Below are 27,888 nucleotides of genomic sequence, written 5' to 3'. Positions count from 1 at the left end.
ACTTTAGTGAAGACCAAAATACAAGCATTCTATTGATAATTTTTCTTCATTGACTTCTTTATATATTTGATTATCTTCTAAAACTATATAAAGTAATAAAAACTCTCTTAAGATTTTGTCATGGCCTGGTTCTCAGTATTTCTTCTAGGTGATACAGGACATCAGATACCCTAGCACCAACTTCTGTGTATCAGGCATAGCTATTCTGAGGGCTCTGTCCCTATCAAGATGGCCCCAGGTTTCCATCCACTTGACTGCACCCCTGCATAGCAGGTTTAATACAGAACCAGTGGGTATAGAATTTTTCAAGAAGTTTTAGGTGTACAGTGGAAGGCTCTGGTCGCTTTAACCTAGCAGACTCCCTTTCCCTTTGTGCTCAGACCTCAAAGCCTCAGGACAGTCTTCTCTCATGGACTTATTTTCTGGGGACAGGACCCACAAGGGCTGAGGAGTTCCTTGAGACCCTCTAGGCTGTGTATCTAGGACACATTGATGGGGAGGGGGTGTTTGTCTTTGGTTCCTTCTCATCGCCTCTTAGGGTTTGGTGCCTCCTGACTCTGGCTGTTTATAAACTCTCAATACCCTGCTTTGCTCTGGCATTTTCCCTCTTGCCCCAGGAATTCCATCCATTCAGTTCAACCCATTTATTGAGTGGACCTTACAAATAAGGCCCCAGGTTAAGCACTGTGAAATTGCCTCCTTTGTGTCCTTTCTGCATTCCCAGTCTAAGAACATCTCAGGTAGGTGACAGGAAGACTGAGTTATTTTATATTAATATGCAAAAATATATTGAATCATTTATTCAATAAATATGTATTGCACACCAACTGTAAACCAAATACTCTTACAAGCACTGAGATTGCAACGATCAGAGTTCCTGGCGTCCTCAGGTAAGTTATATTCTCGTGGAGGTATCAGTAAATAAACGTATAATGTGCCACTAGAGGAAATAGAGTAATTTTAAAACAAAAAGCAAGCCTGGTGATGGAGGAGAGAGGAGTGTGCGTACAGGTGGGAAGAGCAGGGTTATTTAGAAAGGTCAGTCGGGAAAGGTGCCTCTGAGAACTGATCAAGTGGGGGGAATGGGTGGGAAGAGGCTTGGATTTGGAGAGAAATCTCTTTTTTGGTAGGATTTCCAGTTCCCTGAACTTATTATCAAAACGTCATAATGTGGCGAAGACTTAGATGGGGTTTGGAGGTATAGGCCTCTCTAGCGTAGAGCCATAAGCCAGAGAGGGGTAACATATGGACCCTGCCCCCCGTCCCCGCTCTCCTGCCAGTCAGGGTCATGGTTCTGACCCCTTGCCTGGCTCGATCCTCACCACCCGCATTTCCCCACGCTGGTCACCAACTCTCTGTTTTCCTGTTTATCTCACTGGTAGGACTTCCAGCTTGGCTTTCTTCCCAGCTACCACTTAGACTCTTGTCCTTGATGGTAATGTAGATTCTTGCATCACCTTGCCTTGGGCTATTCTGAGTAAATTTCCTTCCCTATCACTAGGAAGAACCTACTCATTGCCCACCCTGTGGGTAACCATATACTTTATCATTTAAATTGGGATACTTCTGAGAGCAGAAGGGAGTACTATTAATAATTATGCCAGGACTACAGGCATAAACTGGGACCATCCTGTGCAAACTGAGTGGTGGGTCACTGTATGCATGAGGTCATTGGCTCAGTTAGCTCCAGCCCACAAGTGGAACCAAGACTCCCCTCCCCAGCCTAGCATCTGATCTGAAGGCTGAGGTTGGGCTCCTTCCATGGTGCAGCCAGAAGTCAGAAGACAGGTCATCACTCTTCAGTCACTACCTTGTTTGCTCAACCTCAGGCCTGTTTTTCTAGTCTCCATCTAGGAGGACCCTCAGGTTGCAACCCAGAACATGCCTCCACTAGTTTCTGTCCTTCTGGGACTGGACTGGAGACTTCCAGAACCCACTTTCTCTGCTTCCTCAGGCTGCTCCCCAGGACGAGATGTAGTCTTTTCTTCCATGTCCGAGTCTAAGAGAGCTGTCTCCAGACCCTTGTGTAGGCCCTACCAGGCTTTTGTGTTTGCCTCTCTGGAGCTCAGATGGAGTCGGGAGCTGGGCTTCCAGAGCCAGAGTCAGGCTGACCACCCTTCCAGCCCCTCAGGACACTAAAAATACCCCAAAATACAGTTCATTGCTTCTTTACATAGCTATAAGCAAAGAAGATGTGGTGTGTATATATATACAATGGAATGCTACTCAGCCATAAAAAAGAATGAAATAATGCCCTTTGCAGCAACATAGATGAACCTAGAGATTATTATACTAAGTGAAGTAAGTTAGAAAGAGACAAATACCATATGATATCACTTATATATGGAATCTAAAATATGACATAAATGAACGTATCTACGAAAAAGACTCACAGATATAGAGAACAGACTTGTGGTTGCCAAGGGGGAGGGGGAGGAGAGAGGGATGGATTGGGAGTTTGGGATTAGCTGATTCAAACTGTTATATGTAGAATGGATAAACAAGGTCCTACTGTATAGCACAGGGAGCTACCTTCAGTATCCTGTGATAAACCGTAATGGAAAAGAATATGAAAGAGAATATGTATAACTGAATCACTTTGCTCTACAGCAGAAATTAACACAACATTGTAAATCAACTAAACTTCAATAAAATAAATTTTTTTAAAAAGTTATATGCTCACAGCTTTAAAAGATTCAAGGGACATGGTAGACACCCATGGTTTTTTAAAGAAAATATTACAGATATTAAGATCAGGCCTCAAATTTTTGAAGTAACATCGAAAAAAACCTTTATAATGAGACCCTACTGGGCTATTTTTACTATAATAATACTGACATCTTATTGGGTTCAAATGTATTTTGTAGTACAGGTCCACAATCTCTGATCTGAAATCCTAGAAAGCTAGGAAAACTGAGGGAGAAAAAAATGTTCCAAGTTTGTCACAAGTTTATTTGACAGTAAAACCTGGTTTGAATTGGCATGAGGAGTATAGTCTTTATCCCACTTAGTGTGAATGGTCGTGTTTTGCTATAGAAATGTTAATATGTTTGGTTACTTCTCCAAACTTCAGCGGTGGATATTATGTAATATATGGTATATGTCCTGTATTACCTGTTTGAAACACTTCTGATCCAAAAGGTTTCTGATTAGGCATTTTGGCTCTATAGTGCTGAAACCAAGCAAGACCTCATGTACCCACAGCGCAGAAAGCCAAACTCTGACAGCCCAGAGTTTGCAGCAAAGTAAGGGTTTATTGCAAGGGGCCAAGCAAGAGTGTGGGAGACAAGCCTCAGATCCATTCCCACTTGGTCTTTGAGTTAGGGATTTTTTTTTTTTTAAAGGGATGAACAAAGGCTGGGATTAATTGTCTTGTGACATTTCTTAATCATAGTTTTGGGAGTCAGGATGTTCTGGTTTATGAGGCTCAGACCAGGTGGTCTGTGGCTCAGGGATCTGTTAGCTCATCTTGCCCTGGAGAAACGACCTGGGTTTGTATGTTAATGATGATATATATAATAGCAATTTTAGTGCATTAATGATGTTATGGACAACAGCAATTTTAGTCAACTGACTCTGGTGGATAAGTGTTCAGTTAGCACAGGATAGAGGTCAGAGGGGACAAGAAAGGGAATAATGATTTGGATAGAGAGATTAATCATAAGCTCAGTAAGGAAACTCAGTTTTAGGGGGGCTCAGTTTCAGTACTGTTTTACCCATTACATGTTTTTAAATTAATAATCTCCACAAATTAGGCAAGCACAAACTTCCAGCAAGATTCCTTACAAGTTTGCCCCCTTTTGGATACTGCCCCTTGTGTGGTCTATAGTTTGGGAACTATTCAGTATTATTTTCTAGTTGAACATTTAGTACCTTAATCCTTTGGAAGAAAAAAAACCATTGATATAATAAATAAATAAAAACCATTGATATAAATAAATTATTCATTTATTATAAATAAATAAAAATAATGAATAACATATTGAGTCCACATCTTTCTTTCCCCACTGGTGTAGTATGGGAGGAAGAGGGACTATCCATCATATGTGAAACAGAGTGGTCACATGGGCAGCCCGTTTTAGTTTTTATAGGAGCTACACAGATGCCCTCCTGGAGCATAACAGAAGCCTCCACACACAATCTCACACCTTTTTCTAAATTTGAAAAAACTTAGGACCAGTAGTTTTGTGTCTTCCACTAGTTTAGGAAAAGGGTTTTCTGTTCTTTTCTCTAGGAGCATATTGTTCCTCAAGGCCAAAGGTGGGGGGATGGGGAGAGGAATGTATTAGGTATTTAGTCCTTTACTCTCTGACTTAACATTTGTGGTAGCCAGGCTGCAAGAAACTCCCAGTGATTCTCACCTTCTGGTATTCAGTTCCCTGTGTAATCCCTTCCACATCATATAGTTTGTGGCAAACAGTTCCAGATTTTCTTCATGCAAATACTGATATGTGTACCAATGTGTATACAAACACACACAGCTGTGTGATTTGTTAATACACACTGGATCATATTAAACATACTGTCCTGCAATGTGTATATTCACTTTAACAACTTATCTGGCCACATCTTCCATATCTGTTCATATAAATCTATGTCATTTGTTCACGTGTCTCCATATATTTTATTGTATGGACTTCTCCAATCCCTGTTGGAGGATATTTGGGCTGTTTCCAATTTCCACAAATACAAACAGTGATAAAGTAGATAGCATGTGGGTAAGTCTGTGGGATGTATTTCTGGTAGCAGTAATGCTGGATCAAAAATAGACACACGTAAAATTCTGATAGATATTCCTAAATTGCCCTCCCAAAAAGTTGTTCTAATGTATTTGCCCAGGGAATGTAAATGTCTATTTCCCTACATCCTCAAAAACGCTGAGTATCCACAATCTCTACCAATTAGATAGGTGAAAAATGACTCATTGCTTTCTTTTGTGTTTAATTGTTAACGATCTTTTCAAATGTTTATTGGCTGTTTGTGTTTCTTCTGTTTGGAATTGTCTGTCCATCTCCTTTGCCCATCTTGATACTTGGTCACTTATACTGATTTGTAAGGACTCTTTGTATATAAGTATGTTAAGGTCTTTGCCTGAAACATATTTTATAGAAAATTTCCCCCAGCTTATTGTCAACACTGACTTTAACATTTTGAATCATATTCAGGAACTTTTTGTCATAACCCAGTGATGTGTGTTGTATAAAGCACGAAAAAGGCTTTATAACTTAGTTTAAAAATATTTCCAATGAAAATTAAAATTGAGAGAGCATTTCCTGTTTGTACAAATGTTAACTGTTACTATGTTTAACTTCAGTATCACTGGCCCAGTTGATTTGCATTTTCACTATTTCCTTCTAGTTACCCGAATACTATATTCACCGCATTCCCAGAAGCCGGGAGGTCCAGCAGTCCTGGCTGTCCACGGTACTCACCACCTTGTACTCTATGTGGCTCTCCTTCCCCCTGACTCACCGAGTGAAGCCAGATTTGGTACGTATGAGAGAGAAGGTCACTCTCCTGTGGATCCTTCATTAGTAACAGGACATATTGTTTTCTTGAACAGCTACCATTCATCAGTGTGCCAGATACTATACCAGACCTTTTACTAACGTGTGCTAAAATTTATCTCAATGCACTTTGCTCAGAGAGGTGGGAAATTTGTCTTCCCTTTCTAGCTATAACTTGAACTCTAAATTTGCCCTTTTCTCCCCTCTGTCTCATGGCAATAAGGACTAACCGAGCACTATCTTTCACCAATTTGTGCTGCTAGCCACCTGTGGTTTCTGAGCCAACGTCATGTGCTTACTTGTCAGCCAGAGAAGAGCCAGTTTTTTTTATTCCTTTTCAGTACTCTTCTTATTTTGTCAAAACTTTGTTACCAATACTCTGTAATGGCCTGTATGGGAAAAGAATCCAAAAAAGAGTGGATATGTGTATTTGTATAGCTGATGCACTTTGCTATACACCTGAAACTAACACAACTAACACAACATTGTAAATCAATTATACCCCAATAAATTTTTTTTTTACGTTAGCAATCTAGTAGGCACAAAAAAACAAAAACAAAAACAAAAAGCTCTGTTACCAGAAAATAATACGCAGTTGGCAGAATGTCATACACACTCAAGTTTTTATAGGAAAGTTATACAGAAAATAGAAATGTGAAGGCTTTAGTGCACTGTATTAAACCTTACCTTCCTTATCTATAAAAGTCTTAAGTTCTCTGTGGTCTTTAGGATGAAGCTCTATTACTAAATGCTAAATGCACTTCAGTAGGCAATGCAGATCAGCAGATATGTTATCACAATAGTGTACACAGTACTTAAATAATACTCTCATTCCTGTTTAAGGCAGAATCATTATCTGCATGGCCTTAAAGAAACTCTTTATTTGCTTTCCGTGTACATGAGTTCTGGCACAATGGATGTTATTCTCATGAATAATTGAACGAAAATGCATTTAGCTACGATGATTTTGAAAGATCTCTATCAGTTTGGTCATTGCCTTTCACCAGCTGTATTGCAATTCAGGTCCCTCCCTTGGATGAGAGTTTTAAAATCTGAATTGTCTACGTGAGTACTTTAGATTTTTTTAAAAGCTATAATTTACAAACAGTGAAATGCATAGATCTTAAGTATATAGTTTGACCACATCTCTATCAAGATATAGAACATTTCCATCACCCCACCTGCCCCTTCCCAAGCAGCCACTTTCTGGTGATTTCTATCACCATAGATTAATTTTGCTTATATTTATTTTTAAATTTTTGACAGGATAAGTTTATCTCACAGTCTCCAACCACATTTTAAGAGTGTGGAACTCAGATGTTTTCCTAAAAGATCATTACCACTCTTAAAGATTTAATTATTTCTGAAACTTGAGACAAAATGGAAGGAAGAAAAAAGGTCTTCACATTTTAAGCTGGAAATTTGGGGTTTACATTTACTAAATCACTGGGGGCATGACTACTGTCAATGGCAGCAGCCAGGTTGAATGTGGTGACTTTAGGACTCTAAGGTGTGAAGGTGAGAAGGAAGTAGTGACATGATGGCTGATGTCTGCTGTGGACATGGAGGAGCTCTGGTGACTGCCCGGCCTAAGTATTTTGATACCCTTGTAGTAGGAAGAGTAACTGATGGAGCATTAGGACACTTGGTCCCAGGCTCACTTTGGCTCTTATTTTATTTTAGTTCCCTTCTGGGCATCATTCTCTACCTTAAAACAAAAGGATTGGACCAGATGTCCTCTCAGTTTCCTTCAAACTTAGTCTAAAATTTTATGAGTACCATAAATTTGCCTATAAAGAGTGAAAGGGAAAAAAAGACTATTATGTTTCTAAAGGAATAAAAAGGGAAAAGGGGGGAAATGTGAAATACTTATTTCTGTTTTAAACTGAGTTTTCAAAATTATTTCAAACCTGAACATTATCCAGTCAGTTGCTTTGATGTGGCTGGCTTCACAAAATGAACTCCCACTTAATGAAATTCCCTTGTACACACACACAAAGTTAATGGTTAAGAACAACATGCAGATCTCTCCTGTATTCATCCTTGGCTTTCTTTTTTTAAAATTGTAAATGGCACTAATTTTATTTTTCTTTTTGAATATTTTTGCCTTTTTTAAATTGAAGTATAGTTGATTTATAGTGTTGTGTTAGTTTCAGGTATACAGCAAAGTGATTCAGTTATACATATATATATATATATATATATATATATATATATTCTTTTTCAGATTCTTTTCCATTATAGGTTATTACAAGATATTGAATATAGTTCCCTGTGCTATACAGTAGGATCTTGTTGTTTATCTATTTTATATATAGTAGTTTGTATCTGTTAACCCCAAACTAATTTATCCTTCCCCCCGCTTCCCCTTTGTAACCATAAGATTGTTTTCTATGTCTGTGAGTCTGCTTCTATTTTGTAAATAAGTTCATTTGTATCATTTTTTTAGATTCCACAAATAAGTGATATCATGTGGTATTTGTCTTTCTCTGTCTGACTTACTTCACTTAGTATGTGATAATCTCTAGTGCTATTCATGATGCTGCAAATGGCATTATTTCATTCTTTTTTATGGCTGAGCAATATTCTGTTGTATATATATGCCACATCTTCTTTATCCATTCATCTGTTGATGGACACTTACATTGCTTCCATGTCTTGGCTATCATATGTAGTACTGCTATGAACATTGGGGTGCATGTATCTTTTCAAATTAAAGTTTTCGTCTTTTCTGGATATATGCCCAGGAGTGGAATTGCTGGATCATATGCCAACTCTATTTTTAGGTTTTTAAGGAACCTCCATACTGTTTTCCCACCAACAGTGTAGGAGGGTTCCCTTTTCTCCACACCCTCTCCAGCATTTATTATTTGTAGACTTTTTGATGATGGCCATTCTGACTAGTGTGAGTTTTGATTTGCATTTCTCTAGTAATTAGCAGTGTTGAGCATCTTTTCATGTACCTGTTGGCCATCTGTATGTCTTCCTTGGAGGATTGTCTCTTTAGATCTGCCAATTTTTTTTGACTGGGTTGTTTGTTTTTTTGTATATGAGCTGTTTGTATATTTTTGAAATTAAGCCCTTGTCGGTCGCATCGTTTGTGAATATTTTCTCCCAGTATGTAGATTGTCTTTTTGTTTTGTTTACGGTTTCCTTTGCCATGCAAAAGCTTATAAGTTTGATTGGGTCCCATTTGTTTATTTTTGCTTTTATTTCTATTGCCTTGGGAGACTGACCTAAGAAAACATTGCTACAATTTATGTCAGAGAATGTTTTCCCTATGTTATTTTCTAGGAGCTTTATGGTATCATGTCTTATATTTAAGTCTTTAAGCCATTTTGAGTTTATGTTTGTGTATGGTATGAGGGTGTGTTCTAACTTCATTGATTTACCTGCGGCTGTCCAGCTTTCCGAATACCACTTGCTGTAGTGACTGTCTTTTCTCCATTGTATGTTCTTGCCTCCTTTGTCAAAAATTAATTGACCGTAGGTGCCTGCGTTTATTTCTGGGGGCTCTATTCTGTTCCATTGATCCATATGTCTTTTTTTGTGCATCCTTAGCTTTCTTATGATTTTCATCAAAATTTCTTCTTTACTTCTTAAAAAAAAAAAGAAAACCCCATTTTTAGAAACTATAGTAGCATCAGACTTTAAATTACTTGAGTTGTCTGAACAACCAGGTGACTCACTTTCTGCTTCTCTTTAACTGTATGCACCTGGGCCGGTAAGTCTGCTCTCCATTCAACTGTCTCTGTGCCTCACTTTGTCATCTATAAAATATAAAGTCACTTTCCTTGTTGTTTCAGAGCAAATGCTGAATAATAGAACATTTCAATGTTTTCTAAATGGAAATTCCATCCAGTATGTACTAGCTAACGTTTATTGAGCACACTTACATGTACCAGACCTAGTCCTAAGTACTGGCATTCATGCTGTATGAGGTGGGTAGTACTGTTATGCACATTTAATGGAGGAGGGAAGTGAGGCTTTGTGAGACAGGAAGTTACTTGCCCAGAGTGTATGCACAATCAGTAAATAACAGAGCTAGGTCTAGCATCCAGGTCTTTCTGATTCCAAGGCCCAAGGCCTTAACCACTGGACTGTATGCCACCATTTCTGGCTCACCATGGAAGATGTGTTCATTCATTCAGGCCAATTAAGAATCAGTTAATAAATTACTTTTAAAATAAATTACATTAAACATCACTCCCTCTAAATAAGAGTATAAATTTTAAATAGATCCCAACAGATCAAATTAAGTATCTGCTTTAGTAGATTTAACAAAGCCTGATCTAATTGAATAATAATAATAGTATATATTTCAAAATTAAGTGTCATGTGTATTTGTCAAAATAGAATTTTTTTTTTTTTTGCGGCACACGGGCCTCTCACTGTTGCGGCCTCTCCCATTGTGGAGCACAGGCTCCGGACATGCAGGCTCCGTGGCCATGGCTCACGGGCCTAGCTGCTCCACGGCACGTGGGATCTTCCCAGACCGGGGCACGAACCCATGTCCCCTGCATCGGCAGGCGGACTCTCAACCATTGCGCCACCAGGGAAGCCCCAAATAGAATATTTTTAAAATTCAAAATGGATAATTAAAATAAGAGGAACAGTATTATTTAAAAAGTATTATTACAGAATTTTGAAAATGAGATTGGCTTAGAAAATTAATCAAATTCATATTTACCAGTTTCCTGTTATAGAAAATCATATATAAAACCATTGTGAGTATATGTAATGTTTTATATCTTAATTTAACTTTTTGAATGAGATAGTAATCAAAAACATCAAGTTGTTTTGAGGAAAAAATGTGTAAATCTGCTTGTTGAGTGTATATTGAAAGTCATGCTTGTTTCATCCAAGCCAATTATTGGACAAAAAGCATCTTAGAGGAAAGTTATAAACTCTGTTTTGGAGGCCTGAATCTAATCCTTAGTAATTGGACTGGATGGTTTCTTTTTTTTACAAGGGCATTAAATACTTTTTAGGTGGTTCTGGTGTTTCACGTATCATATTTTTCAAGAAATTTGGCTTTGCCAGGCATCCTGTGAATCAGTCATAAGTTCATAAGATTATTCTTGAGTTTAAAAAGATAATGGGACAGAACATAGATCATTGGTTTTCAGCCTCCAGGGGTGGGGGAGGGACTGACTACAAAAAGACCTGAAAGAACTTTTTTGGGTGAGAAGCCATTCTGTATCTTGATTTAGTGGTGATGGTGGTGATGGTGGTCGTTACTTAATTGTATGCGTTTGTCGTAACTCAGACCTGTACTCTAAAAAGGGTAAATTTTACTCTGTGTAACTTATATCTTAACAAATATGAGTTTTAAAATGTGAATCATGGCCAAAAGCATCAAAACCTTTGGCTCCCAGTAGCTTCATATATGGCATGTACCTATCTTTGAGTAAAAGTGATTTGGTGAGTCATTGCTTGCTCCTCTCGGCACCTCACCTCTCCAGTGTTTTTAAGACCCTCTCTAAGTGGCACAAATACCGGAATCGAGTTACAGCATTTGTCTAAAATTTCTAACATAAAATTCAGCACCTTTGCTGAATTAAAAATCTGGGTCAGGGAGCATCAGTAGCAGCCAAAAATGACATAGTTTATCAAATGAACTGCGATTTCTCATCATTTCAATTGCTTATTATTTTACGTTTGTAATCTTGGAAGCAGTAAATAGAGTTGGTCATGTTTGGAATGCTATATTATATGTTTGATTTTAGGTGAGTCTATCATCCTCGAAGTGTTAGTTACTGAAAGTCTATATTAAGTGCCTAACAAGTACTACTTTTCCACTTGTATATCCAGTAGGCATCTGAAAGTTTCTTGGTTCAGGATAGTAGATATTTCCTACTTTTCCCCATCTTGGTAAACTTGCTCAAGTCAAATCCTCAGGAGACATCTTTGATTCCTCTCTGCCACACCTATTTCCCCTGTTCAATAGCAAGGCCTGCCAGCCATGTCTTCTCAATTTACCGTGATTTCTGTCTGTTTCTGTCCATCTTTCTGCCCCACACCATGCAGCGCCACCCCACCCACACTGCATAGCCTCTTAATTTGTCTGCCTATGGAAGGAAGTTCATGATCCCCCACAGTTGCTTCACCACTTAGCAACCAATGTGATTTCTTTTATAACGTACATCAGATTCTGTTACTCCACACTTAAAATCATCCAGCGGTTTTCTGTGCTCTTAGGACAAAGTCCAAATTTCTCAGTGTAGCCTATACACTCTAGCCCAACCTGCTTCTCTGACCTCTTCTCCTCTCTTCCCCTAGTTTACTGTGTGCCAGCCAGACCTGCCTGTTTGTTTGTTGTTTTTTTTTCCAACAAACCCAACTAATTCCTCAGAGCCTTTGTACTTGCCATTCTCTGTGCATGGGGCTCTTCACCCCTGCTGTAAACGTGACTGGCTCCTTTTTGTTCTCTGAGCTCAAATGTTACCTCCTCACAAAGGCCTATCCTGATACTAGCCCTTCCTCCGGCTCATGTCCTCATCCCTCTGTCAGACTGCCCTGCTTTATTTTCTTCATAGTACTAATCCCAATAAAAAGCTATCTTTTTTATGTATGTATTTGTCATTCCATAAGAAACTGCAACTGCCTTGTTCATTATATTGATGCAACAGTGCCTGGCACTTGGTAGCCTCACAGTACGTATCTTTGATGAATGGTCCAGTCACTGTGCATGGGTGAGCTGTGGGCCCTTCCCTCAAAGAGCTTACACTCTAGTGGGGGAGACAAATGGGAAAGTAATTATAATGTAGTGTGCCAAGTGCCTTATGGTGGTAAGTGAAAATTGCTGTGGGAGTATCACAAGAAGAACTCAGTGGTTCATTCATTCACAGATACATGTCAAGGACCCTACTCTGTGACAGGATTTATACTGTGTGTGAGAAGTATAAAAGTAAGTAAGCACAGTGGACAGCAGTCTTGCCCACAGCTGGGTGGTTGCAGTGTGATAGGTCCTCTTTGGGGAGCTGGATAAGGCTTGAGAGTGGAGATGACATTTAAGCAAAGGTGGATAAGAGTTAATCAGTCAGAGAATAGGAAAAGGTCATTTTAAGAAGAGTGAAAGATTAATAAGTCAGTTGAGTGAGTGTCACATAATGTATATAAGGTTGAAATCTTTAGACTGAATTTTTATTATTTAGCATTTTAAATATAGTATTTTCTTGCTATTAGAAATTAATGGGATCTGGAACTTAAGACCTGAATGCAGTAGCAAGGTAGTCATTTTTATAAGGTTAAATATTATGGATACTGTGAAGATGGCGTTTTGGGATTTTCCTCTATAAACCCCATAAACTCTTTTCATTTAAATCCAATAGAAGTTAAAGGAAATGGACACTTAAATGTTTTACTGATTTATCATTTTCATTCATGTGACCGGAACACCTAAAAGTTGTATTTTTAAAAATTTTTAGAAAAATAACATTTATTGAACTCTCCCTATGTGTCAGGCACTATTCTAAGTACTTCGCATATATTAACTCATTTAATTCTCCTAACAGTTCTCTGACACAATACTCTTTACTGCCATTCTGTAGATGAGGAGCTCAGAATCCAGAGAGGTCTAAGTAACCAAGGTCACAGAGCTAGTCAGAGTAGCATAATTCTAGTTCTCTTTAGAAATGTATCAGATTTGCCAGAATTAGATAACTCACTCAATTAAAAACTTAACTAGTAGTTTTTTTTTTTAATGTCTGTAGTGCAGCAGGCACTGAAAGGGATGAAATACAGCTTTGTCCTCAAGAAGCTTATATTTAGTTAGCTTCAAGAAAAGTGGACTAAAGAAACAACAGGTAGGCATGAAATAGAGAGTAATTCTGTTGGTGGAAAAAAACTATTTAAATCAGAAATAGTTTTTCCATCTCTTCAGCCTACAGCTTATTTTGGTGCTTGAGATTCTTTTAAAAAGCATTTAGAGGGGCTTCCCTGGTGGCGCAGTGGTTGAGACTCCACCTGCCGATGCAGGGGACACGGGTTCGTGCCCTGGTCCGGGAGGATCCCACATGCCGCGGAGCGGCTGGGCCTGTGAGCCATGGCCGCTGAGCCTGCGCGTCCAGAGCCTGTGCTCCTCAATGGAAGAGGCCACAACAGTGAGAGGCCCGCGTACCGCCCCCCCCCCCAAAAAAATGCATTTAGGACTTCCCTGGTGGCCCAGGGGTTAAGAATCCGCCTGCCAATGCAGGGGACACAGGTTCGAGCCCTAGTCTGGGAAGATTCCACATGCCGCAGAGCAACTAAGCCCGTGTGCCACAACTACTGAGCCTGTGCTCTAGAGCCCACGAGCCACAACTACTGAGCCTGTGTGAAGCTCTGCAACAAGAGAAGCCACTGCAATGAGAAGCCCGTGCACCACAACGAAGACCCAACACAGCCAAAAATAAATAAATAAAATAAAAATTAAAAAAAAAAAAACATTTGAACACAATTTTTTTTAGCATTTTTTTATTTTGAAATAATTATAGATTACAAGGAGTTGAAGAAATAGTACACAGCGTTCCATGTAACCCTTCACCCAGCTTCCACTAGTGGTGGTCTTATATAACCATAGTGCATTATCAAAATCAGAAATTTGATATTAGTACAATACTGTCAACTAGACTACAAACCTTATTCAGTTTTCACTGTATTTCATATGTGTTCACGTGTGGTTGTGTTTGTGTATAGTTCTATGCTGTTTTATCCATGTATCAAGATACATAACTGTTCCATCACTGCAAAGGAACTCCCCTGTGCTATCCCCAGTCCCTGTTCCATGGTAGCCACTAATCTGTTTTCCATCACTATAATTTGTCATTTCAAGAATGTTCTATAAATGGAATCATACACTGTGGAACTTTTTGAGATTGACTTCTTTCATTGAGCATAATGCCCTTGAGATCCATTCAGTTTTTTACATGTGTCAATAATTCCTTTTTATTGCTAAATAGGATTTCATTGTATGGATGTACTACAGTTTGTTTAACCATTCATACATTGAGGGGCATTTGAATTGTTTTCACTTTTTTGCTGCTATGAATAAAACTACTGTGAACATACATGTACATGTTTTTGTATAGACATAAGTTTTTATTTATCTGGGTAAATGCCCAAGAATAAGTTTGCTGGGTCTGATAGAAAGTTCAAGTTTACTTTTATAAGAAATGCCAAACTATGTTCCATAGTGGCTGTACCATTTTTACATCTCACTAGCAATGTCTGAGAGATCTAGTTTCTCTGCATTCTCTCTAGCATTTGGTATTATCAGTATTTTTTACGTGTGTAGGGATATACCATTGTGTTTTTAATTTTTATTTCCCTAATGGCTAATGAGGTTGAACATCTTGTCATGTACTTATTTGTCGTTAATATCTCTTCTTCACTGAAATGTCTGTTCATGTCTTTTGCCCATTTTCTAATTGGTTTGTTTTACTTTTGAGTTTTGAGAGTTCTTTGTATATTTTAGATGTAAGACTTTTGTCTAATACGTGGTTTACAAATATTTTCTCTCAGTCCATAGCTTGTCTTTTCATCTTCCTAACAGGGTCTTTCACAAAACAAAGATTTTTACTTTTGATGAGGTCTAATTATCAAATTTTCTTTCATGAATCGTACTTTTGTTGTCACATCTAACAACTCTTCATCTAGTCCTAGATCCCAAAGATTTCCTCATGTTTTCCCTTAATAGTTTTATAGTTTTATGCTTTACATTTAAATGTATGAATCATTTTGAATCAGTTTTTATATCAGGTGTGAGGTTTAGATGAAGGCTCATTTTGCCTATGGATGCCCAGCACAGTGTGTTAAAAACAAATAAACAAACCTTTCCTTCCTCCACTGAATTGCTTTTCCCCTTTGTTAAAAATCAGTTGGAATTTTTTTTTTTAAAAGGAGTTATTAGTTGGGTGTATTTGTGTTTATCTATTCCTGGAATCTCTGTTGCATTCATCTCTGAGTCTTTTCCTCTGCTAATAGCACATTGCTGTGTTTGCTATAGCTGTATACAGTAAATCTTAACTTCTGGTAGAGTGATTTCTCCCACTTTATTTTTCTTTTTCAAAATTGTCTTAGATATTCTAGTTCCTTTGCCCTTCCATAAAAATTTTAGAATTAGCTTGTCTATGTATACAACAGAATTCTGCTGGGATTTTGATAGGACTTACATTATATGTATAAATCAGTTTTGGGGAAATTGACATCTTTACTATATTGAGTCTTCCAATCCGTGGACATGGTATGCTTCTCCATTTATTTAGATCTCCTTTTATTTCATTTATCCAAGTTTTGTAATTTTCAGCATCAAGATCATGTACATGTTTTTTAAATTAATATCTTGGTATTTCACTTTTTTGGAATAATTGTAAGTTATAAATGGTATTATGTTTTTAATTTTGGTTTCTACATGTTTGTTGCTAACATATCAAAATACAATTGAGCTTTTTTTATCTCATATCCTGAGATCTTGCTTTTTAAAATAGATTTTCTAGACAATCATATGTCCTGCAAATAGAAAAAATTTTATTTCTTCTCTTCCAACCAGTATATAATTTGTTTCCTTTTCTTAGCTTATTGCACTGGCTAGGACTTCTAGTGTTATGTTTAATATGAATGATGAGAGCAGACAATTTTGTCTCTTTTCCAATTTTAGGGAAAAAGCTTTCATTCTTTTACCACTAAGTATGATGTCAACTGTAGGTTTTTTATAGATGCTCTTTGTTGAATTGAAGAACTTTCCCTTCTCTGTTAGTCAGGGTTCTCCAGAAAAACTGAACCAAAATCAATAGGATAGGATTTTACTCAGCCTTTTTGTTCTGTTCAAGTGTTCGGTTGATTGGATGAGGACCGTCCACATTAGGGAGGACAATGTGCTTTACTCAGTCTACTGATTCAAATGTTAATCTTACTCCAAAATACCTTCACAGACATATGTTTCACCAAATGTCTGGGCACCCCATGGTCCAGTCAAGTTGACACATAAAATTAACCATCACAAACTCTATTCCTAGTTTACTGAGAATGTTTTTATTAATGACAATAGAAAAATTAATGTGTTAATGACAAAATGAATTTTGTTACAAGTTTTTTTTGCATTGATTGATACAATCATAATTTTTTGTTGATACAGTACATTACATTGAGTGATTTTCAAATATTGAAACAGGCTTGCATTCCCTGAATAAATCCTACCTGATCATGTTGTATAACATTTTTATATATAGATGGATTTCATTTGCTAATAATTTGTGTGAATTTTTATGATGATATTCATGAGGGATATTTGTCTTTGACTTTTTGTTTTGTACTATTTTTGTCTGATTTTGGTATTGAAATTAAACTGGCCTTATAAAATGACATATCCTCTTTGTTTTCTGGAAGAGACTGTTTAGAATTTATGTTAATGCTTTTTTAAATGTTTGGTAAAATTCTCCACTGAAACCATCTAGTCCTGGAGATTTCTTTTTCAGAAGTGTTTAGCTACAGATTACATTTCTTTAATAGACATAGGATTATTCAGATTCTCTCTCTCATATTGGGTGAATTTTAGTAGTTTGTGGTTTTCAAGGGATTATTCCATTTCATCTAAATTGTCAAGTTTATGTGCACAGAATTGTAATGTTCCCAATTGTCCTCTTTTACAGCTTTAGGATCTGTGGTTATAGCCTTGGTTTCATTCTTGATATTGGCAAGTTCTGTTTTCTCTCTTTTTATATTTGTCAGTCTTGCTAGAGACTTACCAATTTTATTGATGTTTTCAAAGAGTCAGCTTTTTGTTTCATTTATTTTCTCTTATCTTTACTATTTCCTTTCTTGTGGTTGCTTTGGGTTCATTTTGCCCTTCTTTTTCTAGTTTCTTAAGGTAGGGGCTTAGATTATTGATTGAAGGCCTTTCCTCTTTTCTAATGTAAGCATTTAGTGTTATAAATTTCTCTTTCATCACTGCTATAGCATCATCCTACAAATGTAGGTATGTTATATTTTCATTTGGTTCTAAGTATTTTTTATGTCCTTTGATACTTCTTCTTTGACCCATGGATTATTTAGAGTGCTTTAATTTCTAAGTATTTGGAGACTTTTTTCCTATTATCTTTTTGTTATTGATTTCTAGTTTGATTCCATGATGGTCAGAGAACATACTCTTTTTTTTTTTTTTTTTTTGCGGTACGCGGGCCTCCCACCGCTGCGGCCTCTCCCGTTGCGGAGCACAGGCTCCGGACACGCAGGCCCAGCGGCCGTGGCTTACGGGCCCAGCCGCTCCGCGGCATGTGGGATCTTCCCAGACCGGGGCACGAACCCGTGTCCCCTGCATCGGCAGGCGGACTCTCAACCACTGCGCCACCAGGGAAGCCCTGTTAAGGTAATGTTTTATGATCCAGGATACAGTCTATCTTGGTGAATATATTGTCCATGGGTGCTTAAAAAGAATGTGTATTCTGCTGTGTGGTGTGTTCTGTAATTGCCCATTAGATCCTGTTACTGAGCCCTTCTATATCTTTGCTGATTTTCCATCTAATAGGTCTACAGATAACTGTGAGAGACATGGAACATTTCGTTAGCCCTTCTAAAACCATGTCTAAATGGTCTCATTGATCTTGGCCATTCATAATTTGTTCTATGCCCTTTTTCCCCTAGTGTAATGTATGTATTGATCCCACAGTCATATGAATTTTAAGTAGTCCTTGTAGTTCACTGTTTTGTCTCTCGAAACCCAAATATTTCTTCTCTATTGTGTCTTTTTAGTTTCTCCTAAAAGTAGGAGTCTTTGAATCATTCTTTGAATAAGTGGGCTGATCTCATACTCTCTTGAAAATATACTCCTGAGAAGAAATTTGTTTGTTTCAAAGTGAGGAAGAGAACGTTGAATTTGTTAGGTTGCTGATCATTAAACTAAAGTAGAGGAATGCTTATGTTGAGGGGGAAAGATCTGTAAAGTTCTTGAGGGTAAAGGCCATGTATTTGTGTGTTTCCCATGGTCCCTTCCTAGAAAAGTGCCTTCCACATATTTGTGGAATGACTTAAAAATAAATGAATGAATACTGAATGATGTGAGTCATCCCCAAAACAAAGACACCCGCTCCCTAAACTGGTATTCTTCTCAGGCTTTATTAAGAGTCTGAAAAACCAGAAGGCTTTCCCAAGTCTGAAGTGTTTGATTACTGGCTTCCTTCCAACCTGGCTGTTGTTAAATGAAATACTCAGAGAAAGAACTCTGCATGTAAAAATGAAACCTAATTTAATTTTTAATCAAGTAAAAAAATAAATTTCAGATTCTACATGTATAACCAACTGGAAAGAAATGGACCATTTCATCTTAATACTCTGCCTTTTTGCCTGAAGCTGAAGCTGATTTAATTCACTATGACAAATTTAGATGTATTTATTACATGTACACTCGTGCTTTGTATGAAAGAAAGCCATTATTTTACTTAGTCATTTTTTTTTCCATGTTCTATATCCAGTTTGAGCTGTGAAATGCCTAAGTTCATAGCAGTAGCAAGTTGATGACATGGATAATGGGTTATTGTCCATAACTGGGATAATATGATTTTTTCTTTTAATTAAGTATTTTCTGGGGTGAGCCACAACTGGGTTGAACTGGGATTACCACTGTTTGCATAGTATATAAAAATTTTATTGCCCTGTTGATTGACATGTGTTTCAAACATTAAGAAGAGTCAATTAACTTCTTGTTGATATGCCAGAACCCTTACAGGAACTTTGTTTTTCCCCTTAATTGCTGTTGGTTTGATTCTCTTTATGTAATGACCTTCATCTGGTATTATATTTTTTGGTGATCAAAACCTTTATAGCATGTTCAAAGGAAACTTAGCTAGACAAAGAAAAGGTCAGCCGGCCCAAGATGCCTATCTATAAATGGAGTTAAGTGAGAATAAGATTTTTCAAGCCAAGTCAAATAAGAAACAATTAGATCGCAATCATCTACTGCTTCTTGTTTTCCAAGATTAATGAAATCATACTTGGGAGCCATTTGTTTAAGCTTGTTCAGTTCCTGTTCCTCTGTTGACCAGTCCTCTGTAACACATTAAAATAATACCAGTGTTACTTTTTCCCAGTTTGTATTTCCCCTCCTTACATGTACTGTAAATTTAGCAGCTTTCATAAAGATACAGAAGAACCAGCTCTGTACTGTACGTTCATTTAGTAAGTCTGGTGAAGGTCAGAGTCCACTGTGAGGAGTGATTTTATGTGAAAATCCTCCCACATATCTGGTTTCTTATGACTGACAAACTGCATTTCCCAGCTGCATGGTGAAATTGCCAGCTGTGCCACTGACACATTGGCTGGGTGACAACCTGTAGCTACTTCCATCCACAAATGAGATATTTAATTTAAATGTTATGGTTTCTGTTTCACATTTTGAATGACCTTAGAACAAAATCTGTGTCAAAATTAGGCTGTATATTATCAGTTTGAATTACTTTTCTTTTTCTCCACTTTGGGGGAATTCTCCGAAGCTTGAAAATGATTTTTCTTTCTTTTCTGAGTTGATCCTTTTTCCCCTTGGCAAACATTACGTTTTTCCTCTCTGCAGAAGCCAGTGTGGCTTTGCCTACCGTTTTTCTCTTGTTTCGCTTTGCCTGCATCACTCTCTGAGTTGTCACTGTTTCAGCCCATTACAGGCACATATGAGATCTGGACCTGGTGGGGCCTCTTCCTTTCAAGGTGAAATCTAGTGTGTTTTCCTAAGAATAACAACATGGCTACAGTGAAAACAGAAATAAAAGTGAAGGAAAAGAAATTCATTTGTGAAAGGATAAGAATAAGGGAAGCAAGCATGATGGAAACAAAGCTGTTTTCCAAGAAAGGACTGATATGTAATCAGAGACAATGAACTCAGGGGGACCTGGCCTTGTACAAAAAGGTGATGGAGGCACCAGTGGCTAAGTGAGAACAGAGGGTGGGATCAAAAGAAAGGAAATCTTTGAAATGATCTTCAATTTTAATAATGATTCCTAGAAGCAGCCAGTTTCACAGCCTTACAGTGCCTATTTTAAAGTTTCATGTGAATCAGCATAGCTCTATTTTTATAGTATCTGAAAATCACTAAAGTGCTGTTTTTGTTTAGAATTTTTAAAATCTCCCTTTGGTCCGAAGGAAAAAAGCAAAGAAAGGAGCACAATCAGAACACAAATAATTGAGTATGGAATGTGAGAGCTTAGGAAGGGCTGCTGCAGTCCAAGTCAAGTGGAGTCATTAAAGATTTGGAGATGTCTGGAACTCGAGTTGGTGTGGAAGAAGTAGCTTGGGGAGTTTTTTGTTTTTGTTTGTTTACTATTTTTATTTAAAATTAACATGTCAAGATTATGTTAATTTTACAAATAGATTGAAAATTTTTAAACCTAGTCTCTGAAATATTTTATAAAGTCAGCTGTAAGACACATCCTAGACAAATCTAAGACACTACTAGATTTCAAATATGAAGATAAACTCATCAAGGCCTTCAATAATTAAATAATCATTAAATGATTAATAATTATTAAATAATTTACATAAGCAAAATAATTAGACTGAGGCATCAGACATTTTAAAAGCAATCTAAGAAGCAGAGGAACAGTGGAGCAATATGTTTTTCAAAACTCAGTGAGAGAAAGTGTAAACCAGTGATTTTATATTCAGCTAAAGTGTCCTTCAAAGACCAAGGCAATGAGAAAACAATATTCAACACATAAAAACTTAAGGAATTCTGCATTCATCAACCTTTCCTAAGGAAATTACTAATGAATGACATCAACCAACCAAAAGATGATTGGGAAAACTTCAGCAAAAAGACAGATGGTCAGCCGCAGAGCACAGGGAGATCAGCTCGGTGCTTTGTGACCGCCTGGAGGGGTGGGATGGGGAGGGTGGGAGGGAGGGAGATGCATGAGGGGAGGGATGTGGGAACAGATGTATATGTATGACTGATTCACTTTGTTATAAAGCAGAAACTAATAAAAAATATATATTAAAAAAAAAGACAGATGGTCAACATTTTAAATTCTATAAATGTACATGTAAGAATAAAACAAAGGTGGAATGAAGGTGATATGCTAAAGCACAAAGGTTATGTATTGTGATAAATTTGAAATAATGCAACTGAAATATGAGAGAGAAAGAAAAGGAAAGAGAGAAATGAAAAAGCTTATTGTTGTACGGGCAATAGATGGTCAGTAAAAGATACTGAAAATAACTGATAAACCTGACAGTAAAGAATAAAATAATAAAACAGAAGCCTAGACCAGATTTTAAAAAACAATATAAAGAAAGAAAATTGCAGAGAAATATAACTCATAAATGTCAATTCAAAATCACTAAGTAAAATATTTGCATACAGAATCCAACACCACATTAAAGAAAATAATACACCATAATCAAGTGGAGTTTATTGCAGGAATATGAGGTTCTTTTAATGTTAGTTAATCCATTAACATCATATGCCATACTAATAAGTATAGGAAAAAAAGGTCATATAGCTATATTAACAGATACTTAGCAAGTCTGACAAAATTCAACACCCATTCTGATCAAAATATTCAAGAAAATTGGACATGAGTAACATGAGAAATACTTAGCATGATAATATATAATAATATTTTATATATGTGTATATATATATAAGAAGAAATGCTTATTTAATTTCCAATTAAATATGGAAAATGCTTATTTAATTGGAAAACACTAGAGGCATTTGCTTGGGGAGTTTTTGAAATTGAATGCAGACTGTGAACTCCTTGAGGAAAGGTAAGATATGTTAACTCATCTTGGCAATCCTAGCACTTATTAAAGTGCTCGGGGGCATGTAGGACTTCAATAAATATTGAAGGAGAGAAGTTGGGTAGGAGGAATATAGGAAGGAAAGAGAGAAGCTATTAAAACTTAGTTATGACTGCTTAGCACTTTTAAGGGGGTGGAAAAAATAGAATAGGGGAAAAAGCATTGCATAACTGCTCCTTGGCTAACCTTTGCACCAGCTGAATTAATCCCTGGAATTCATCTAAGGATTTTCTTGATAACACGTTTCTGAAGTGTTAAATATTGTCTTTGTCGAAGCAATCAAAAGGAATGGCAAAAATTTCTCTTTCATCTCAAGCAGAATACAGTTGCTTTACTTTTTTTATTGAGATGAAATTCACATAACATAAAATTAACCATTTTAAAGTGTACAGTTCAGTAGCATTTAGTACATTCACAATGTTGGGCCCCACCTGTATTAGATTCCAAAACATTTTCATGAACAGTTGTTTTACTGTAATGCCTGAGTATCATGAAACCACTTAGTTTTTTACTTTATTTTATTTTTTATTTTTTTATTTTTATTTTTTGCGGTATGCGGGCCTCTCACCGTTGTGGCCTCTCCCGTTGCGGAGCACAGGCTCCAGACGCGCAGGCTCAGCGGCCATGGCTCACGGGCCCAGCCGCTCCGCGGCATGTGGGATCTTCCCAGATTGGGGCACGAACCCGTGTCCCCTGCATCGGCAGGCGGACTCTCAACCACTGCGCCACCAGGGAAGCCCCTTTTTACTTTATTTAAAAAAGAAGATTGAAACCTAGTCAGTGTTTTCTAACAGCCTCTGGAGACTAAATGCCATCTTCTTCATAGTCTCTCATTTCCCTCCCCACAAACCATTGGGTAAAACTTACCTTTTTAGGCTGGCATTTCCTCTTTGATAGTTTGTTTTTTGGTGATTTCCTTTTCTCCTGGCCTCCTGGTATAATTCTTACTTTTTGTAGCGTGAATACAGCAAAGCCTCCTGGTCATGGATTTCTTTTTTCTAGTGCTAAACATATTGGAAGTTCAATCAGCTCCAGAAAGCTTATCACTTCTCTACATGGAGCCTGAGATTTGAGATTCCACTTACACCAGTACAGCATTCTATAGGAGATGTAAGTCAGGTGCTTCTCATCTTCCATGGATCCTTGCCACAGGATAAAAAGGGCAAACTCTGATTTTCTCTAAGACACACGGACAAATAACTATAAAAATATTCTTCAAAAGGACCTTATAATCAGGGATGAGGAAACTGTGATTACTCTAGATTTACTAAAGGAAGGAATAAACACCTTACAAATTTCAAACATTGTTGCAGCTTACAGAAAAAGACATTTTAGCATTATTGTTTAGAGGAGTGAAAATGGTCCAATTAGAAACAGGTTAGAGAGCTTGAGAGCTCTCTTAAAAATAGCAAAACATTTCCTGCTGATAAGACCTTTGAATTACAGAAAGAACATGTCATGACTGATCATTCCTTTTAAGAAATGTGAACAACAGATTTATAAGTTTCGTATGTATATGATGTCAAAATTTCCATATTCTGCCGTAAAGAATGAAATCTGCAGTGGGATCAGCTGTAGAATTGCAAAGGGCAGCAAATTCCATTTGTTAGCAGAATACCGTCTTGCATTCTTGGTCTTCCTGAAATCATACTTAAGCCATTTATACAAATCTTTGACAAAGCAATTTAAAAAAATGTTTGTAGCTGACAGTTTGTGTAAACAGGTTTGCGCTTATGGGCTGAATAATTACTTTTCTCTAAAGACAGGTGTGTCATGCTCAAATCAGTTGTGTCCACATCTTCAAAGCTCCAGATGCTATTTTTCAAAAGACTTGCTTACACAATACAGTATTTTGTAGATAAGTCTCATTAGTGGAGGCAGTGCCCAGAGCTCAGGGGACTTAGTCTGTTGCTGTTTTATTATTCCCAAGCCAACTTTCTTGTTTCAGCTTTTCAAGGAGCCATGATTCATCTCTGTGAAGTCACACAGGGAGAAAAAAAATCCCTCCCTGCTCAATACGAAGGGAGAAGAGAATTGGGGTGGGGTCGAGGCTGGGAGTGGGTGGGAGTATGGATTTCCCTCCTTCTGTGGGAACTAGGTGAGGCTTGTGTGTGGCAAACTTCCAGTCTTCAGGTCATGAAGAAGAGTTCCTCATTTTTGTTATATAGGTTTCATCAATAATTCATTCTGAGTATTTGCTTTACATTTTTTCTGAAAATTTCCACAGTATTGTTTTCTCTGTCTTGCATCCACTATACCTTGATCGTGGTAGAGGAGGAAATATGCCATACTAGGAATAAGGATGTTTTTGGTTTTACTCTCAGCTTTGTGAATAATTAGGCATGTGACTCGAAGCTAATCACTTAGCCTGTCTGAGCTTAGCCTCTCCTCCAATCAAATGGGAGTAATAGGAAGGCACAGTAGGCAGAGCACAGATGTCAGATCCACTTGCTTTTGAACAGGCCACTCCCTCTGCCGGGAAGGTGATTGATTCCCTACCATTCAAAACCACTAACTCCTGCTCACCTGGTGTCTGAATGACTGGCACTCGTCGGAGCTCCTGCACCTCATAATATCTTAGATATAGTGGATGCCCAAAACATATTTTTTTAAATTATGATGATGACTTAGCTCTGAGAGTATTTCTGGGGTTCCTCATAGTTTATTTAAGGAACACCTATCACCCATACACACGCATTCGAAAGCTTGGCTATCCTTCTACTGTCCCGCCCTATACAGCAGCCTTCTCTCTTCTGTCTCTTTTCATACTTTGACCTTTCTTTCTCTTTCTTCCTCTTTCTCACTCACACCTCTGCCCTCCCATTGGGATTCATGTTGATGGCCCCGGGGTTTGGCCCATTATCTTCCACTTTTCTCCAGCTGCCTTGATCAACTTCTGCTGCAGAAATTCTTCTCCCCTTAGGTCTCTTAGGAGATAGAACTTTTTTTTTTTTTTTTTTTGGCTGTGCTGTGCAGCATGTGGGTATCTTAGTTCCCTGACCAGGGATCGAACCCGTGCCCCCTGCATTGGGAGCATGGAGTCCTAACCACTGGACCACCAGGGAAGCCCCGGATAGAACTACATTTTAAGTTTTCATAAGTCTCCCAGTTTTTTGTCCCTGAATTAGCACACTCACCTTTGTTTTAAGGGCTCTCTTACTACTGACTATAGGAAACAGATGGGTATTGACAAAAGTTGTAAGCATTATCAGAGTTAGATGTGTAAGAGCTTATGCATTACTGATAGACTTTATTCAAATAAAATGGCTAAGGTCTTTCTCAGTGCCTTTTCTTTGTCTACTTCAGTGAGCACTTTTTACAATATTTAAGACGAGGCCTCCTGCATTCTCTTTTTTTATCAGCTAATTCTAAAGCAAATTGATGATCTTGGATCACATTTAGATACAAACATGTTTTGTCTGATTCACATAGCTGGTTGGCATTGGTACCACAAGGTTGTTTCAGGTATTTCATGTTGCACAAAAATCCATACTTCTGGCTCTTTTTGAAAAATTGGAAGGGCAGGTGACTGCAGGACAGGTATCACCTAGAGCTGAGTAGTGACTGCTCTGTCTGGGGTACATGCTCTCTTACCTCTGGTTGTTTCATTTATATAGATTCCCTGAGCGGATTATGTTTGTGTTCAGCTTTCATGCCTTTCCCAGCAACAATAATGGGTGGTAGCAGTGCGAAAGGGTGGTTTGTAGGCCTCATACACATGGAGGGCTAAATGCAGGCCATGCACATGAAGGCGGTGGGCTCACTGCACAGTAGCAAGACAAACCTGCCACCCCTGAGCCCTTACTTCTTAAAGTCCTAGAGCTGCCACTGCTCTTGTGGCAGAACTATTTATTAGATTATTTATATCCTGGTGGATTTCTATATACAGCAATCAATGCGTGTCTCATATTACCCCTCCTCTTTTTTTTTTTTTTGCGGTACGCAGGCCTCTCACTGTTGTGGCCTCTCCCGTTGCAGAGCACAGGCTCCGGACGCGCAGGCTCAGCGGCCATGGCTCACGGGCCCAGCTGCTCCGCGGCATGTGGGATCTTCCCAGCCCGGGGCACGAACCCGTGTCCCCTGCATCGGCAGGTGGACTCTCAACCACTGCGCCACCAGGGAAGCCTCCCCCTCCTCTTTTTATTAGAACAGTCATATTAAGTCATTCCCTGGTGGGGAATCCACTTGTACTCTTAGAATCATAAACTTACACAGATAATACCTTAGCAATCATTTAATCCCACATCCTCTTTATAAAGTTTAGATAATAAAGCCAAGAGGGGGCATGCCTTGTCTCGAGTCTTAGAACTAATAACAAAGCATGGATGAAAAACCCCATTCTTCTCACTCCCAGCTCCAGGCTCAGCTCTAGACCACACTACAAATGAAACAGATTTCTTTCCTCTCTAAGAGCAACCAAGTGTATACTCTGTACATGAAACAAAGGAAATGGGCTTGAGCAGCATGTATAGCAAGGTTCAGAATCTAGGTCTGCCATTCTAATATTTGGGCAAGCCTAAGTGAGCTCTCTGATCTCCATAAACTTCCTTTTCCTCATTGTAGAACAGAGACCATGAAACCTACTTCATAGTCTTATGTGAATATAACTAGTATGTACACAAGGGGCCTCCATGGTAGGTTCATAGGTCCTCCTCACCCCTTTATCATCAGGTTCAATATTCTCTTCCAAAAATTGAGAGGCTAATAAGGAGTTAATAAATATTTTTAAACTTAAGCCAAGGAATGTCTCCACAGTGCCCAGTTGGGATGATGTGGTATGTCTAACTGTTTTCATGTTAATTTTCATGCCACAGTGAGCCCCTTCAGGCATGAAAACAACCAAGGATTATTTTCTTCTCTGTTCTTTCCTTCTCGGCCCTCTTGTGTTTTCGTCACATACTCCAGCCTTTCTAAAAGCAGTCTGTCAGGTTCTCTCTCCTGCTGGGCCACCGTTCAACAACATCCTTCTGAATCTGCCCCTCTCAAGAAGGAGCTTGTGGGCATGGGCCTGATTCTCAGTTACACAATTCATATCCTCAATTTCTGGAAGCTTCTTCTGAGCTGTGTCTTGGACTATCAGTCCATCCAGATCTTTCCCGCCTGTGAACTCCTCAGACTAACATTTCACTGTCACTGGTCATCTCACTTCCATTCATTTTCTCCTTCCCCAACTTACATTATGAGCACTTTAAGGGCCAAAAACAGTCTTCTGGCTGTATTATTATCTGCTAGGGAGCTTAGCCATGTGTGGGTGCTTAGGGAGGTCTTTGATGAATAACTGGATTGTAAGGAACTGGAAGACACCATGACAAATATTAGCAGCTCCTGATCCCAGCTGTCCCCAGAGTGCTGCACTGTCTTCCTTCTCTGCCGGTTAAATATCTCCTCCTCGGCTACCACCCTCTTTTCCTTCTTAGGTCCCACTCAGAGGTGAATGACATTCAGGGGACCCTTGAACTGCCTCCTGGATCAGGTCCCACTCAGAGGTGAATGACATTCATGGGACCCTTGAACTGCCTCCTGGATCCCCTTTATTCCTGTGCCTCTCTCCCTCCCCACTAGCCAGGTGTGCCCCTTCCTCAGTTATCAAAGAGCATGGGAACTTGGACCTCCCCTC

At 38.3% G+C, this 27,888-nt stretch overlaps 1 protein-coding gene across 4 annotated transcripts in view; it reads left to right on the top strand.

Annotated features, from left to right (window-relative positions):
* Positions 1-27,888, top strand: part of ALG14 (ALG14 UDP-N-acetylglucosaminyltransferase subunit) — a 111,976-nt gene that overhangs the window by 36,351 nt on the left and 47,737 nt on the right. For all 4 annotated transcript variants that reach the window (XM_082615348.1, XM_082615349.1, XM_082615346.1 and 1 more), the window contains exon 3: positions 5,359-5,490. In XM_082615348.1, the coding sequence (XP_082471474.1) occupies positions 5,359-5,490 (132 nt within the window). The remainder of the gene's footprint in view (positions 1-5,358; positions 5,491-27,888) is intronic.

The sequence above is a fragment of the Mesoplodon mirus genome, assembly GCF_964341445.2.
Source record: "Mesoplodon mirus genome assembly, chromosome: 3".
Taxonomy (NCBI): Eukaryota; Metazoa; Chordata; class Mammalia; order Artiodactyla; family Ziphiidae; genus Mesoplodon; species Mesoplodon mirus.
The sequence above is the reverse complement of the archived record's forward strand: the minus strand, read 5'-3'. Positions and strand labels throughout refer to the sequence as shown.